This window comes from Augochlora pura, chromosome 7 (assembly GCF_028453695.1).
Source record: "Augochlora pura isolate Apur16 chromosome 7, APUR_v2.2.1, whole genome shotgun sequence".
Taxonomy (NCBI): Eukaryota; Metazoa; Arthropoda; class Insecta; order Hymenoptera; family Halictidae; genus Augochlora; species Augochlora pura.
This window is the reverse complement of record NC_135778.1, coordinates 14279238-14298144: the sequence shown is the minus strand read 5'-3', so window position 1 is coordinate 14298144 and position 18907 is coordinate 14279238. Positions and strand designations below refer to the sequence as shown.

General features: G+C 40.5%; 1 protein-coding gene across 6 annotated transcripts in view; it reads left to right on the top strand.

Moving 5' to 3' along the window:
* Nucleotides 1-18907, top strand: part of LOC144473563 (dystrophin, isoforms A/C/F/G/H) — an 856126-nt gene that overhangs the window by 729840 nt on the left and 107379 nt on the right. For all 6 annotated transcript variants that reach the window (XM_078187528.1, XM_078187532.1, XM_078187527.1 and 3 more), the window contains 2 exons: nucleotides 6565-6709; nucleotides 17193-17316. In XM_078187528.1, coding sequence (XP_078043654.1) covers nucleotides 6565-6709; nucleotides 17193-17316 — 269 coding nt within the window. The remainder of the gene's footprint in view (nucleotides 1-6564; nucleotides 6710-17192; nucleotides 17317-18907) is intronic.

Genomic DNA, 18907 nt, shown 5'->3' with positions numbered 1-18907 from the left:
GACCAGAGGCGAAACGTAATTCAATATTAATGAGATATCGTTAATTAAATATTATCAGTATTGTTATACCGCAGTGTAAATAAGGAAGCAAATTAAAGTATACAACACTATAGTTCTAGATATAATTCATCTACATATGCACATAAAAGTCATTCTGATTCTGTAATTGGGTTATTCTTATAATATTCTTATGTTATTCTATCATAATTATTCATAATTCTGAATAATTATTTTATAATAATTTATTAAGTAATTATTTTATAATCATTTGTTATGTAATTATTTTACGATTAATATATCACTATCACGGTGAAATTGCCAAAATTTGTATCCAACATTCTTGAACAAAATGTTCCACATATTTTCTCGGATTTTCAACCGTAATACGATCCGACGATTCTATACTTTAATATGCCTCATTATTCACATTATTGCGAAATAGTATCGATAATGTTCAATTAACGATACCACATTAATATCAAATTTCGTGTCAGCCCTGGTCAGATCGCGTCGCGCTCACGCAGCCGTTTATACTTCCTGGCAATTCCCGTCGAACCTGTGGTACAAGCGTTAGATTCTGCTTCGAGATCTTGTCTCCGAGTCGAACGCGTTGTTATAAATCGGGTTAGGTATACTTAAAAATATCAGAGCCTTACATCGTCGATACCCCATGGGTGAATCGAACGTGGGGAGGCAACCGTATTATCGCGCACGTACAATGTCCTCTTAAAGAATGACACCCCCCCCCCCACCCACGTCCCTCATCCCTGTATCGGAAGAATAGGAAACGTTTCTTGCGCCACTGTGGCGCGGCAAAGAGAATCCCTCGGTGTGATTTATGTTACGTTAGATCGCGGCGCCGCGCGTCGTAAAGATCGTGGAAAAGGCGGTGTATTCAACGTTTTCCGGGACCCGGGCTCGTGTCGGTATTCGCGGGGCGCCATCCGAATTGAAATGCGATCGCACGGATCGCCGAGCGAGATGCACCGCCGCGTTGTCGTTAAAGTCCCTACGGTTCGTGGCGGCGCACAGTGGTCGAAAAGCCCGAAATCATGGTCAAAATATAAAACTGTGACGGATTTAATTGAAAATGTGTATGTAAGGGTTTTCATGATCGCTGATTACGAATCTGAAACTGAAAGTTCAAAAAACAAAATGGCGGACCCAATATGGCGGATGGGTTGTCGAAAAAATGTTTTGATGTTTCACAAAAATTGATGTACGTATATTTTCGGGAGTTCTGATTACGACTCTTAGTATCGAAATTCAAAAAACAAAATGGCGGCCCCAATATGGCGAAAAACTATAAAGGGTATAGCCGATTAAGATGGTCAAAACTGCCCTTAGAGGTTTTTCAATGAGTCATACACCGTTCGATAGCTGACCAATAAAAACTCATCTGTGCAAAATTTTAACCCTGTAACTTGTCCGTGAGGGTAGTTACAGGGTAAATTAGATTTCGCGATTTTCCGCCATTTTTCCACCTTTAGCGGCTTCCTAAAATTTTGAAAAAAATATGGCTTATTTTGAACATTAAACCGCATGTTATAGAACTTTTTGAGATTTTTCAGTTGCAAGCTGTGATTATCAAAAATGAAAAACCCCCAAAAAATCGGAAAATTCAAGATTTCTCACTTTTATATTATATTCAACACTTTTATATTAATTCCCTGATAAGGTACTATCACGGCTCGTGTACTCAATTTTTCTCAGATTTTTTGCTCGCCTGCAACATTGTCAAAAAAAATGAAAACCGAATGTGTCGATGTTTTTTGCTGTCAGAATGTAGCTACTACTTTTCTAGTTTACCGCGAGTGTGGATTAAGTAATTTTAAACGTTATCACATCGAAACAAACAATTTTTTAACTCTGAAAATGCGAATTAAGCGAGCAAGAAATTTGTAACGAGCGGGATATATACCAAAATGTTTTTCGTCATTACAATTTGATCGGTTGGCGGAGTAATTAATGCGTACGATTTCAGTGCTGCTACGCTGAGGTAGCAAATTAAAAAATTGTTTGTTTAAAAATTGTTTGTTAAAAAATTGTAAAAGTAAAGTAAATGAATTCCATTTGCTCTTATATTTAGATTCTACAATTTATCGATTTACTAATGTAATAGTTGACAATTCTTGATATGTTAACACTAGAAAATGTTGTACTTACCACCAGGAACAATATCCATTTTACACAATTCAAAAACAGAACTTCCAACAAAAGTTACAAGCTTCGGAATATGCACTTCGTACTGTCGCTCACGCTCAAGAGTAATGACCGTCCAAGAAACTCGAAGTTCGAGGTGAAATTGCCATTCAGGTATAAAAGTATGGGTCATTTGATTTTTCCCATCATACGGAGGCATTATTAAAGTGGCCAATCCGTAAGTCCAAAACTCCTCCCCGTCAACTTCGATTTTTAGGGTTTTGACCATGATTTCGGGCTTTTCGACCACTGTGCGGCGGCACGACGAGCGGCGGGACGTAGGGTACGTTTACTGTAAAGTATTTTTCGTGACTGCGCCACTTCGGCCGGAACACGGATTACGCTGATGTTCCATTAACCCCTGTGCAACATCCGTTGTCCTGCCGGTAATCAGGCTCCGGCGAACTTGGAGCAATTAATCGTACGACGACCGCATCGATTAAACAGCCGACATCGTCGCTATCGATCGCTGGCTCATTTGTTTCCGCCGGAGATAGGATCCTACGATGAAAGTCAATGCTTGTACGGGGTGTTAACCTCGAGGATTTAAAAGGTTCTGACGTTAACTCTCTCTCTCTCTCTCTCTCAAACTGTTGTACAGGATCAGTCATTTGAAACTGGAGACTTGGATGCAAGTCTCATTTTTCGATTTTTTTATATAGAAATAATTCGTTCATGTTTAAGAATATACAAATGAAGGTTCCAGATGAAAGTTGTTTGCATGTATGAAGATCGATGCTATCTTTTTAGGAGATTGGTATACTTTCTATTGCAGAATTTAATTTTATGTAAAGAAAGGAAGTAACATTTGCTGAAGCATTTCTTGCAGAAGCTTTAATTTTTAAAATATCGAGGGACACAGATGCAATCTCAGAAATTCCTAGATCACTGAGATACATATGCTTTTTAAGTGTAAGTATGTGAACAGAAGCATTATTAAGCAACAGTAATTTTATAGAACTAGACAATTTTTTGAGGAATCGCAATGACGTTTCATTATTCCTGTAATTGTTCAAAGAAACATATGTTCTTATAATATATTATAATATGGAGAAATATCTTAATCGTTAGATATTATTTCATCTATTATTCACGAAACTTCATCAACGTCTTTATGAGAAAATTGCTTATTACTTTGAAAATATAAATTCTTTTATCACGTTTCATTTTTTCTCTATTTAAGATGCGCTATCTTTTCTTGATGAGAATTGAAGATCTGATTATTGCTGACTGGATCAAAATAACTATCGTGTTATAATATATTAGTCACTGAAATTCTAGTTAAAATCATCCTTAGAATTCGTATAATGCTATTCAATTTTTTAATAATATGAACTGATAATATAATATCGCAAATAAAAACAATTATCAGCTCAAAACACTCTTAAATATTAAACAAATATATCAGGTGTTACCAGACTGCAAAGATTAATTTGCTCTACTTTCACAAATTCTTTTAAAATCAAATTAAGAAGTAAAGAAATTTAGATGTTCCGAGCGAGATAAAATAGACATTAGTGCAACATCTTTCCATAAGAATAATCTGTAACTAAATGTATTCGTCAAGTTAACCTGGGACTGGCTAATGTGTCCGTCCATTACTCACTGTTTCTGCTCGCAATAAGCAGAGACGACCGTACAGTATTACAACTGTTCCATCAATCTTACTACCAGGTGTATGCAAAAGTAATGGCCGCTGCTCTACAGCGACTATCTCTTTCCGTACTACAATTAGCGTATTGTTCTCCTACGGATTTATTACTTTGTTCGAAACGTGCCTGAATTTATAACTGTCAGTAAACATTCCTATCGCGTCTTTTTAAGCTGAATACGAATCTGTTGTTTTATTTCATTTCCCATGTGTAGTTTTCGAGAAAAATCGATTTAAAAGGAAACGCAAATTTCCAACTTTGGATTATGTTATTTTGACGCTGATAATAGTAACGAAGCTGTAGCATGCGTAGTAGTATTTTCTGGACACTTCTGAATAAGGTAGTATGGTTTAACTATGCCCCCTTAATAATTTTACTAATAGAACTATAATCACTATAACTTTATTTCCAATATATAGATTTTGATAACACAAGAATAAAATTTTGTTTCGATTTGGAAGAAATTATTAACATTCTCAGGCCTTTATCATGAATCTCGTTGTTATAGTACGTAGGTTATAGTTATAGGCTTATATATGCGCTCTATAGTTTCTATACAAATCATAATCCAACATATTTCCTCATCCAATAGAATTTATATAAATTTCTACGTAAAAAACTGTATCTACTGTTACCGCTAAAGCTCAAGTTGCGTTTAAATTGAAAAGATTCATCATATTATCCTGTTCTTCGATCGCCGCGTGTCGCAAATGTCTACAAGAAATACCGATGGTTCAAGAGGAATGAATCAGCACGGACTAGTCGGGTTCCCTTTATTCAACTTCGATTAAATTTTCGTCGACGGACCACTTTATTCGCCGTCGGAAAACTCGCGACGTATCCTTCCTAACGGTATTCATCGTTCAAGAAACGATGTATCCGAAACTCCTTATCTCGCGGAAGAAGAAATCACAGTAGTACCTTTCACCGCGTACCTATATACATATATATGTAGACACATATACATATATACGTATGTACACTAGGGCCAGATACGCCGGAAGCGTACAGCTACCTCGCGGAATTCCGCAGGACTTTCATCGACGTTACAATAACTGCAATATATCCGGCCGTGATGCTGTTCCTTCGCGATACCAGAAGGCGGGTCCGCGGCTTTCGAGGATGAAAAGGAGGGTTGTACGCGCGCCGCGGCGGTACGAGGAGAGGCGAGACAGGAGTTGGATGTTAAGGGTGTGAGGGACTGCTGCTCCGTCGACGATGCTGCAACAATGGTCGAATATAAATCTAAATCCCGACCGCCATTCTTCCTGCCCTCCTTGCCAGCCGTCTCCTCGCGCCACGATCTTCGCCCCCTATCAATCCTTTCCATTTCTTTCGCCTCTGATCCATTCCACCTGTCTGTTTAGCCCATCCAGTCTCGACGCGTCAACCCCTTTTCTCCGTCTCGCCGCAGTTACAACGGATGTTTGTATTTCTCGTTCTCACAACTTTTCCGATTCCATAAATTCCTTCCATCAGTTCGCCGGCGCTCGTATTACGGGGGTACGGGCAAGAGATTAAGACGGAAAGGAATTGATGAGATGCATCGTGCTTGCAAATCATCTGCGGAACGACGTCTCGCGTGTCGTAATTCGTGCGAAGAAGCACGAGTCGATTTTGAGTCACCTGAGAATTATATCTGTCTCATCCGGTGTTTATGAGCGTTGGCAGATGCAAATCTCGTTTATCGATTTTTTATACAGAAATATTATTACTATTACAAAATACTATTTATTTTTGTATAAATAAATATCTTGACAAAGGTTGCATTCCCGATAGCAGGAAGTATTGCTCATCTTCTAGTAGTTACTATCTATATTTTATAGTATATTCTATCTTCGCAATTATCCTTTTCTATTCACATTGTAGCGCCATTTCTCTTCGGAAGTTCTGAGATGCCCGCCGTCTTCTGTCATTCCTTTCTCTTTCCCTTCTCGCATAGTTCGCCCCATTACAGGCTTTCGGCTCCTCTTTCCATCAAGCCCCCTCGCACCATTTTCCTAGCACCGCGATCCTCGGTCTCGTTTTCCCATTCGTCACCGTTCGCGCTTTCATTTTCTCGCTCTGTCGCACTTTTTTCCGGAGAATAAATATTCCTTCGCGCCGACGACGACGCGCAACCCTTATCAGTATTTACGGCCAGACACATACGTTCCGCGTCGTTTCCACGGCTGATGCATAAGTCGCGTGCAGTCTCCGACCGCCCCGTGCCCACCTTCGCACCTCTACGCCTCTAATCCACGTCCAATGGATGACGACCCCCTCCCCCGTGCCCGTGGCTGAAAACGTGCCGTCACAACTATGAAAACGCAATCGATTATTCGTTCGACCTGCACACAGTTTCGTATATCGAATAGTAACTCGATTAATCCCAGCCCCCCGATGATACGCCGTTGCGCTAATTATTCGAAAAATCGCGGCGTAATTGGCTCGCGTTCCAACAAAAGTACATTACGTACGTAACTTTAATTAATTTGATTGCCTGATTCCATTTCAGATACTTTAAACGTATATCATAGTCAGCGCATTCGATTTTATGAACCGTTCATTCGATTCCGTATTTTGTATTATGCCGTGCGGTTTTCATTCATTCGATACAGAATTCAAGTTCAAAGCAGACTTCGAACGGTAGCGAATTGATTTCCTGTACCGTTTACCGGATGTTCAATTTGTAATTATCACTAATTCGTTTCGCTCGTTCTGTTTCTAGAAATCGATTGGAGAGCAATACCGAACATTGGAACGCTCTGCTGTTATCATTGCGCGAACTCATCGAATGGGTGATCAGGAAGGATACTGAACTCACCGGTCTTGGTCCTGTGTGCGGTGATGTGGCTGCTTTGCAAAAACAACAGGTGAGTCTCCATATATATTGTAATCACTATTCGTGAAATAATCGAGGATCGAAATGTTTGCTGGCGCAGCATCGAGAAAATGCGCAATGCAAATTAAAAGTAACATAAAGTTACGCGTAATGTATACGATAAAATCATGGAAAGAAAAAAGAGACGAGAATGCAAAGAAAAAGTTCACAAAAAACACTGTTATTGTCGGACAATGCATAAAAAATATCACGAACCAGTAAATTAAATAAGGTACTATGCTTACCAAGATATGCACGCAGGAAATGTCATAATTCAGTCACAAGACTCGATTTTAGGTGCATAAAATACACTAAGCCATATCAAAATGGAAATACTTTTAATTGTTAGAATAACTATTTTGGGATTAGAGTTAAAATGGCTTCAAAAGCAGAGGGTTACAAGACTTGATTTTCTTATTATCTTTTATGCGCTTTCATTTCTAGATTTTGATAACAGAACAATTTATTTTTCTTCTCAAAATCTGTATCAGAAGTCTGACTCGTTATTATAGTGCAAGGGGTTAAATTACACTCAGTTCATTACTCCTTTCAAAAGAGAAAACGATCTTTTACCCCACTTCAGTTTAGTGCAATCGAAATACATTCTCATTCAGCATAGAACCAAAATATAGCAGCCACGATCCCGGTTCAAAACGCATTGTAAACCCGAAAATGAAGTAAAATCAGAGTAAGAATAAAAGTATTCTCATCGTCGAGAGATCTCAAGAATCCGTCGAGCCCATTGAATCCGGATCGCAAAACCACTCAAGAATCGGTGTTCCGGCCATTAAGTAATCTTGGTATCCGGACAGGCCTGCGCAATCTTGCCCCAGGCAAATAGGCTCGTGTACCTTGCAGCGGTGCCTGTAACCTACTGCAATGGACTGGATTACACGAAAATGACGCAATTAGGTGTGCAGGGTGTGTGTGTGTGTGTATGTGCGTTTGTGTGTGCGTGGACACCGAGGGGCACGCGTCGGCGATAGCTGGAGGGGTTCGGAGAAGAGGCTGGGTCGAGCAGCAGCAGCAGCAGCAGCAGCAGCAGCAGCAGCAGCAGCAGCAGCAGCAGCAGCAGCAGCAGCAGCAGCAGCAGCAACCCTCTCGCCGGCCCAGTTTCCACGCACAAAGACGGACTAGTTCGGAGTAATCCAGATTAGAACGCGCATGTTACTAGCTACAGCTCTCGGCGCGCTTATGCGCCGACCCCTGCGAGTGTACGGCCATGATAAGGTGCATGTAACGCGATCCCGATCACGGATGTCATCGACAGGCGACACCTGCGCCGCCACTTATCGCGAGCCACGCTCGCCGATCCCACCGTTACACCCGGTCCCATTAATCGGGGAGGGGGGATACGAGTTTCTCGGCTCTTAGAAATCCGCCCTTAGGTGATCCCTGTTTTTCGGCTGCGCTCTGCCGCAGTAGTTTCCGTTTAACCGGGTCAGCTGATTACGTGTGCGAATAAATAAACTCGAGCCGCGACAGTATCGATCCCCGTGAACGAGAGGCGCTGCTAATTACCCGGGGACTGGAAAATAAGTCGGTATATGGGTCGGCCCGCCGGCCGGATTCGAAGGAATTCGGGGTGTGAGTTCGAAATCGAGGATTTGGGGCGAAAGCCGATCGATCGGGGCCGTCGCGTTTCGAACTGTTGCTATCCGAAATTCTGTGTGTGTGTGTGTGTTTTTTTTTTTTTTTGCGACGCGCTACGACGACGAGAAGAACTCGGACCGTGAGTAAAATAGACAATTAATCGGAGGATCGAGAAATTTCTCAAGTTATTTTGATATACGCTGAGACAGGCCTCGTAAATGCTGCCTATTGACCCGTTGCACTCGAGTGGTAAGTCTGACATACCATTGAAATTGTTCCGTCGCGTTCCAAAATCATCTTTAAAGCAACAATATTTAGATTTAACAAATTGTTAAAAGTGAAACTGCTGGTACGATTTTTAAGACATAATTTCGTAAATATAAAATGCATTCGGTCGCATAAGATGGGAATACTGTGAGCCAGAAAAATGATTTTAGATTTAGAGTTAAAATGGCTTCGAGTGCAAAGGGTTAACGAAGTCAGCAGTTCCAATGTCTTTGAAACTCCAGTGCTTTCCATTCCAATACAAAAATTAATTAACCGTACTCTGCAAACATACACAATAATCTAATATCGTGTGTTTGAGATGATAATTTTCTCTGTGAAAGATTCTATGTATAAAACTGAAATGATCTACTCGTCCAAAACAGCAAGTAATTTTTAAAGTCACCGTACATCGGACCATTGGTCCAGATTCGTGAAGAAGCAAACGATCGTGCGAGGATAATTTAGAATTACCGTGCAGAGCTGTTTCTACGTGCTCGACCCCGAGCAAGGCAGGAATAATTCTGTACGCGGAAAACGAGCGCAATTCAATTTTTATCTGGACGATGTTGACGATAAAACATAATGTATTCTGCCCGATAGCAGTTAGTTCGAGCCGATGTACACGAACAGCAAATAAAACCGGGCAAAAAGGTCGTCGCGTACAGGTGTTTCGAACAATAAGCGAGTTTCGGGGTTTACGTGATGTGCCAATGTCGCATCTGCGATGCATGAAATTCAAATATCGTTCTTTAAAGGTTGTGTGTAGTGTCCTCGTCGTGTTCTTTTGCTCGGCGCCACTCGAAATGCTTTTGCTTGGCCATCGTCGTCGGCGTTGCCGTCGTCGTCGTCGTCGACGACGGCGTCGTCGTAGTCGTAGTCGTTGTTGTTCGCGACGTGACAACATGCAGCTGCAACACGTGCACGTTATCTCCGTACTCAGCCGCTCCGAATGAGAACAGTATTCAAGTAGCGGCATTACAACACAGGAAAATCTCATTCGCTGTATTTAGATATAATTGTTTACCGGCTTCTCGACGACAGCAACTCCGTGCCCATTCGTTTATCGAATCTCTACGATTTTATCTCAATTTCATTAGACCGACAATTCCGCGTGGCACATAATTCACCGTCACTTTGCTGCTTCTACAGCCTCTCGGCACACGTCAAAGTACAGTCACGTAGTATTGTTCTGTACAATGAATTACGTAAATTATATTATGCATTTACTGTCTCCACTTTTAAACGCTTTCTTTTTCATTTCTTAAAGAATGTAAAATATAGAAGTTTGGAAGCATTGCAATACATATTTTAACCTCTTAAGCACGACTCGTCATTATAATGACTTTCACGGATGTTTCGCGCTTTACCCAATTGTATTATTAATTGTTAAAGTAAACGATTAAAGTGACAGTGTATATGTCCAATACACTAAGAATAAATATAGCTAATACTATATATAGCTATACCAAAAATATATTTATATTAAGAAAATGGTAATTTAATTATGAAAAATTTCATTCGCACTAAATCCAGCAATGCCTAAGAGGTTAAGGTCTATTAATACATGCATACCTTTTACGGTCGTATATTTACGCTCAACCGCCAAAGCTATTTACTCATTTTGAAAAATTCTTTCCATTTTCACGTGAAATTAAAATATTATTATATTACATGTATCAAACTTTAAAAAACTGTCCAACCACTGGGACAGATATCTTACGGTTAACGCGCGTGCACGCGATAGGTAAACATAATCAACGACTATGACGTTTCGTCCGCCAACGCGTCCCCCCCAACGACGGGAACAGCGAGATGCTGGAGAGCCTCGTAAAAAATTGCGAACCGTCGGATAGGCAAGAATTGATGAGTTTTGTAATCTGTTAAATATTTCACGGCGGTGCGACGCATAATTTTAAGTCACAAACTAACGCCGGCCCGCGCGAGAAAACCCAAGAGAGAGTGAGAGAGAGAGAGAGACGCAAATGCGCCCGACTAATGACCGTACCCAGGAGTTAATCCAACAGAACTCCGCGAGGCGGTATAGCAGTTGAACAATATAGCGGTTCCCGCGTAATGCCGGAATTCCCGGGGAATGGCTTCGCGAACGGTGTTCTAATACGAGCGCGAATAGTTGTAAGTAAACGGACGACGCTGCGTAATAATTTATACAAATTATGGGACACGACTTGCCGCAGCGATGGTTTAAGATTATCTCTCACGACCGGAGAATATTATTTATCAACTGACCCCGCCGAGCTGTGGTCTTCGCGAAGATAGGAGTAAAGTAGTTGAGCCGCTTACTGCGGACCGGCCGAGTGCTGCGCCTTTGGTTTGTTCCCGGACGTAATTAACTTTACGTTTAACTGTATCTTATTGTTTTATTTCATTCAGTTTTGGATAAAGATATGCAGTGTGTCTTATTCGATAAACGTGAAATTAGTTATGCGCCATAATAAATCAAAGGCACAGCAATTGGTCACTTCACAGTAACTAGATCTACTATTTTAGAAGTCCCTTTTTTTTAGAAAAATATAACCGGGTAGGCAAATTATTTTCAAAATATTATGAAAATATAAAAGTGACCATATGCTTTGTATCATGTTGGGTGTCCACCGTAAGGTAACTCGTGGTTGACCGTAAACGTGTAGAGGGTGGAAACATCCCCTCAAGTCGCTTACCAAGAAATATCGTTTCCAGCTGATTTCTCGACGGAACAGTCGTTTTAACACTGTTTACAGCGTTTTCCCTTCAATTTTTCTAGCGATTGCAAATGTTTTCTGTCGGAAATAACTGTGAATTAAGAGAAAATATCTGTTCTGTTTAAAGTGGTATAATAGCAAATGATATTGTTTCAATGTGTGTCGCTCGACAAATCGAAAATGTCAACACTTTACTGACCGGCAGCCTATAAATCAGCTTTTTACTCCGACCGGTAAACTATAAATCAGTCATGGCAATGAATAATTGCCCTTATTACCAAGATATTACTGTATCATTTTAAAAATATTAGATACCTTTCGTGGTGAATAAACTAAATAAAATAGCTAACATAAAGAAATGTTAATCAATTCTAATATTGTAAAAATATAAAAGAGTTTACGACCGAATCGGTAAAGTGTTAACCCTTTGCGCTCGAATGGTGACTCTGAGGCAGCATTAAAATCATTCTATTACGTTTCAAAATAATTTTTATAACGATAAAGTTTAGATTTAAAAAATTGTTGAGCAGTGAAACTATTGCCACGAATCGCGAGAGTTAATTTCGTACGCGTAGAAGTGCACTTTACTGCATAGAACAGAAATACTACGAGCCAGGAAAATTATTTCACGTTTACAGTTAGAATGGCTTCGAGTGCAAAGGTATCAGCCAGTGGAGTTTAACAGACGACAATACGAAACACAGCATTTACTATCTAGGTGAACATCGCGTAATGTGTACCACTCAATATGCAATAGGTATGCATCGTATATCATGTAATGTGCATCATATGCTCGATGCATTATGTAAAGTGCTCCGGGCGACATGCAGTTTCGCGACGCGTTCGGTGTATTATGCACTATCTATAAGACATCGTGCGCTCCGCGGAAGAAAACATCTGTACTATACTCTACACCGACGCATTAGTATGCGTTGTGATGTTCAAATTACACGACGTATACCACGCATTACGGAATGCACCTTCTGAGCACATCGCGCATTATCGTCGTACATTACGAACATTCTCTACATTCGACACGCATATCGGGCTTCATGTAATATACATCCAGCACTACGCATTATATAATATGCACTCCGCACCTCGTACCCCGCAGTGTATGGGGTGGAAACTCTGTACACCGCATTCTCCATTATGTATAACGTACGCGAGCATACATTATGAACGTACACAATATAATTTTGTAATGCATGTATTCTGCGTCGCGCACCATAGACCGTACATACTCAGCATTAAGCTTAATACGGTGTGAATTTTACAATCTGTATTATCTCCCGTGCACCTAGCACCGTGCACCTAACCTTTTCCCATTTTACTCCACATATTATATTTAACCGGGAAAATTACTTATTAACGTAATTGCATCCTGTCTGTCTGTCACAAAGTACGCGCCACGAAACTGAGTTGTCGATGAAGGTACATTTGTTATAAATTAACACTTTTATTAACGGTTCAATTAGCTGTCCTGTTTATTCATTTATCTGCATCCTGCACATTGCACTCTCCCTATAGCTGCAACATTTTGCAGATCTCCCTCTTATTATACCACTGTTCTTCTTCTTTAACCCTTTCGGTACGCGCGCACATGGTCAATCATCCTCCTTAAGATATTCCTAAGCGTTAAATAAAACTGTGCTCGATAAGGCAATGTTTTTTAACAAAACGTGTTGCTCGTAGCTTTAATATTATTACGATGGTAGTTCATATGGAGTCGTCATAATGAAGAATTACTTTACAGTGAACAACCATTAAGGAAATATAAGAAGTTCGGGGTTGTCACGAAAGCGTTGAATCGACAGTCAGTCGAGAGACGGAATCGTAATCTGTCTGTCGAGCTAGAAATTACATTCTGTTTTGGTTTATAATTGTGTTAATTGAATAAAGATAAGAAGAACACGCGCAACAATATTAAAAGATATTTATATAAAATTCTGTTATTTATGCCGGTCATCGCATGGACGCCGGCTATATTCGGCACTCGTGCCGAAAGGGTTAAACTTATCAAGCAAGTAATTGTGATCGTAATTATATCGTACCTTGTATTCAAGGTTGGACCAGTTACGGTAGAGATCTGTCGGCCAGTGTTGCAGCGAGAGCCGCTGCGCCTAAATCTATTTGTTGGTAAAGCTGTCCGATATTGAAAGCGCATCGATCGGTTGCAGAAAAGTAGGCGCGTTGGGTGCACGGAATGTTGCTGCACGCAGGATGGGGCCGGCACACGCGGCGAATTTTGCCGAAAAGTTGAGCCGGTCGCGAGATTGCACCGGATGATAAATCGATAGCCCCGCGCGCGCCGCGGCACGCACCGAATCGCGCGGGTTCTCGCTACGGCCGCCACATTCGCGCGTGAAATCGAAACGGCTCGCGCGAACGTTGCATACGTAAAACGCGCTTTCGCCGTAAACGGGTCGTTGCAGCGGGACCCAACAGCCCCGGCGCGTTACCCTCCCCGGTGCCGCGCGGCTTTAACGGGAAATGAATCGACCGTGCGATACAGGAACGGAAAAAAAAGAAGAAAAAAAAAGGAGAGGGTGTATCGCCGTCGAACGAAACGAGAAATTAGCAGGGAACGACGATTATTATCCCCCCCCCCTCCCCTCCCCCTGCGAACGAAATAGATTTCAACGAGCCCTCTCGATCGCGCGGAACAACGACTCCGGTGCTACCCCCTGACGTGGCCGTTCCTGGAAATTGGAATTCACTTTAATTGCCGGCGCTTCGCGAATTATTGGAAATTAGGTGAACACCGATCGGAACAGGGGAAGATCGTTCGCGGGGAAGTTCTTTGTGCGGCACTCGACAGTTTACTGTTTACCGCTGGAAATGCCGGATTTCAATAATTGCCCCGCTCCGATATAATTTCGCGAACGCGACTTGTTATATCGACCATTTCAGTTGTCGCTGCGACCAATTAAGGCGTGCTGTTTTTTATTTTATTCTTCGCGGGCGGCCATTTTTTTGGTGATAATGATGCAGAGTACCGATCACCCTGGGTTTAAGCGATTGCTATGCCTCTGATTTTTTTTCTGGTATAATTTACGTAATATTTATCGAATAATATGTATCGCGTTGTCTTATTCACAAATGCGCAAAGTAAAAGAATACGAAGATTTAATTTAAATTTAATATTAATAATATCACTAATCTAAACTTTTCCTATCGACATAAAAAGCGACCTCTTTTAAATTTTGTTACACATTATTATTAATTTTCGTTATTCATTAAATATTATTCTATAACATTTTATTAGGATGGTGCATATGAAATGTCGGATGTTTACGTAAATATATAAAACTATATATCTATTTTCAAAAGCTGTTGATTTAATCAAAATATGCCCCGTTTGCTTTACTACGCCCTTTTCAACAAGATATCAATATAGAAATGCCTGTCTTAAACAAATTCTGATCTTTAGAATTAATAACGTCTGATATGGAATATTTCTGTAAAACATAAAATTATAAAAACTCCTTCGCAGTACGTTGACCTCACAACCGTTAATATCTGGGTCGCCACAGTATATTATAAGATATTATAATATACAATATTAGTATTACAATAGGTATTATAATATACAATGTTGGCATTATAATAGATATTATAAGAATTTATTAAAGCTTTGAATGTCGAGTAATTTTAAGAATTACGATAAAGTAGAACGGAGTGCATAGCTATTCTTCGCGCCGTAAGAATGTGAATGCCTTTTAGAAGGAAAGTAATATTCGAGTCGGACGCGGTTAATCGTAGTTGACAGACGGGGATAGTGGCGTCTATGCAGTTGACCTATTTCTTCCCTTATCTTTACGTCCTGATTAACAGCGAAATAAAACAAAGTAGTCAAGTTCCTTAACCTTTAAACTGTCGGCATGATGCCACACAGAATCATTAATACTTGAGAGATAAGCTGTTTGGAATGACTAATATATTCTTGAAGAACTATATAGTGTGTATTGATTTATTTATATTTTAATGGTTGCTAATATTGCCGTAATGAAAAATGGTAAGGATAAAAAGCAATTTATTTCTCCTGTTTATATATTCTATATATTACTGTTTATTTCAGTAATAAGTGATTTATATATTTTCTTATGTGTAATATATGCGTATCAAGATCATCGCAGAATTGGCCATAGTTATGTCAGGGTTAAAAATGGCAGGTATCGAGATGAAGAATAATGTTAACACGTTAGCGTGCACGGAACGCAATGCGTAATTAACCCGTCATTCCGATAACCGTACCGATAAGACGATTACCTCGACGAGGCCAATTAGAAATCGTCTCGAGTTCCAATTGAGTGAACGATGCCTCTATTACTTCTAGCTTCTTAACTAACGAATTGACCTTATTTCCTGACGCCGGAGAAACGACATAAAAATCACGAAGTTTCAGTTTTACGATTTGTAACATTTTTCTTTTCATTTTTAAAATTCGACGATAAGAAAAATGCATTCACTAGCTAGACAACTATTTACTAGATCAATATCAATAAGATTATAATTAATGAAATTAAAAAACGAATTTTGCATATCAACAAAGTAAAAGGACAAAATAAATCCTCTCAAATATAAATCCTCTTAAGTACAACAATTCAATTTGTCGCGAATAATTTTTTACAACACAAATTAAACGACTTGAATTTTCTACAAAACTTGAGAAATCTGAAAATGACTTTCTTCAATGTTCTCATTTCTGAATCGTTCCGTCCAATTCCAATTTTTGCTAAAACTTTTGCATCGATCCCTTAGCGAACAAATTTCTCCAGCGTATCAAAAATATTGTAGTCATTCGATTCAATTTTTAAAGAGTCACACCTTTTAGCTTGTGTCCAAATATTTTAGCGAACAACACCACGATTCAGACTTCTCCAACACGCCTATGAATTCGCATTAAACGTTCGCCCGTGAATCCCCGGCTAAAATAAAACGACAGTAAAGAACCCGCGATATCGCTTCGCTAAAATAATTCCATACTCGCGAAGGGTAAGCGGTGCGAACAATCCCTAATAACCGCGCGTTTCGTCGTCGGTCCGACAAGCTGAAGAAGAGATTCCGGTCGTCGCAGCTACGAAAGTAGGTGAATTATTCCGGGCTGTTTGAAAGGATTTCACGCGACTCGAAACGTGTCTCTCGCGTTCGCCGTGAGGACGCGGAAAAAAAAATGAAAGAAAATCCGGAAAAACAACAAGGAGACGGAAAAAGAGGAGAACGCGCGCGCAAGACCTCCCGGAAGAAAACGAGCGGGCGGAGAGGAAAGGAGAGGAGAGAGAGAGAGAGAGAGAGTGAGAGCCGTGGCTGGCGCTGCACGGTTGCGAACGAGGCGAGAGAGAAACGGACCGGCAAAAACCGTGCCGAGCCGCGCGACGTCTAAATTCTTGAGTTGGCAAGAACGGCGGAGGAAAGAAACGGAAACGCTGGGCGCGGTAAAGACAGAAACGGGGAGCGAGATAATCTCGTTAACGAGAAGTCGCGAGAGCGATATCGCGAGCGCTGCATTTCAGCCACTCGGGGCACAGGTAGCCGGTCGGCCAACTTTCGCCCGACGCCGTGATACCTTGTCAAACAAAATTACGGATGCGCACCGTAGTCGAGATGAAGGCGACGTCGATGGCTCTGCACGTCCGCCAACCGTCGACCCGGCGTCGTCGTCGTCGTCGTCGTCGTCGTCGTCGTCGTCGTCGTCGTCATCGTCGTCAGCGTAGTCGTAGTCGTCGTTTCGTTCATCGTCGCCGCCGTTTAAAGCTCGACGAATTAGCCTACTTATTCCCTTCGGCGTACGGACCAGCCTCGTACGAATGTTCCCCGAGCCGAGCGTGAAAAGCGAGCTCGAGTGGCTCGCGCGCGCTCTGTAGCCCGCATTCAACCGACATTAACAGGTGTGCCCTTACTCTCCTGTTGCAGGACGATCATCGCGGCTTCAGAAGGCAGCTCGAGGACAAACGACCCATCGTCGAAAACAACTTGCTGAGCGGCCGACAGTACATTGCGAACGAACCACCGCTCTCCGACACGTCGGACTCTGAAGGTACGTGTCCACGTCTTTCCCCTTTCTTAGCTTTGCGCAGGGGGTACCCAAACTCCTGCTCCGCTTGGAAAGGGATGAATCCTCGAGTGATTTAGAATCACTTTCTCCTTGGCGAAAATACGGGTTGACGAGTTATTGACGAGTTATTGACGTCAAACGTGAACCAATCAGAAAGCTAGTATAGCTGCATTCGTCAATAGCTCGTTAACAAAATCGCGGAGAACATTTTTATTATGAAAGCACTTACATTAAAGATATATATAATATCAGTTCTGGAACGACCTGTATGGGAGAGAGTTTTAAGATGTTCAGCGTTTACCCTTGTTGTTACATGTACGATAAAAGTTACCTTTCATAATCGATTTCTTCTATTTCAAGTAATTGAATCATTTTATCACATTACTTGCCTTACTTCTGGACTGTTCCATTTACAAAATAATGTCCAGTGTTTCGCAATTTCATTAATATACTATGTAAAATATCTAAATTTACGTGTTTGTTATACAATGATCACCAGCTTTATAGTCGTCCAGTACCAACCAGATTTTTAAACATTTTTTCCTAAAATTAAACAGTTCTTCTTAGGTTTCCCTTCTTTATTTTTCTGTAAAAAATTGAAATTGATCAGGGAAAGAAAAATGAACACAGAATTATATGTATGTGGCTTCGAAAATGCTATTTAAGGTCTGAAACTTTCCATGTTCCAAAAAAACATATTTGAAAGACCAATTTAAAGCGATTCGAGAAAGCGAGATTAAAAATTCGGCGCCGCAGATCGGTAGATTTAAAAAGACTTTTACGGAGGAATTCGAAAGTCAATTAGTTCCTTATATGAAAGATCAAGATGCTACATCTTCGCTGTAGAATATGGCTGAACTTTGGGAATTAGCATGCGACTCGGTAGAACATTCAAAATTATCACGTTAATTTAATATGGAGGAGAAAACTGAGTTATGCAAACTATTTTGCAAACTGTGTTTTACTCTTTAAGGACTTTTACTAACATTATTAACATTAATAAGGCAACGCAATTATAAAAAGAATCTTAACAATTTTCTTTGCAATTTCAACAAATTATAATAGCATTTCATTTTATTTCTTGAATGAGTAATTCAAATACGCAAGTAAATTATGAAATGTAGTAATTACAATTTTTCGTTTACATGTTTTTATTCTAGAGTATAAAACGTGATTTAAAGAATTATGAAAGCGATAAATTAATGGCTAATTAGCTTACACAGTAATAAAGAACGAAGCTTAAAGTTCAGTAAATTCTAAAAAGTATTGCATAATAATAAGCTCATTATAAGCTGTGAATGCATATTTACAACGTCATTTATAATACCAAATACGAGTAAATCTGGCCGACATTCATATACGTGTGGCCAGGTGGTGTATCGCAATTTAAATTTTCCTTCTTAAACTAACTAGGTGTCCGGTTGCTTATGGATTGGAGGCGCATGCTTATATTCGTTTAGCGGAATGGTTTCGGTATGAAAATGAGCTGTTTTGGATTCCGGTCGGCGCGGAACTGGAAAAAAGATGCACGTGCCGCGCATCAGAATTTACTTCCTGACAAAGCGTACCGGGC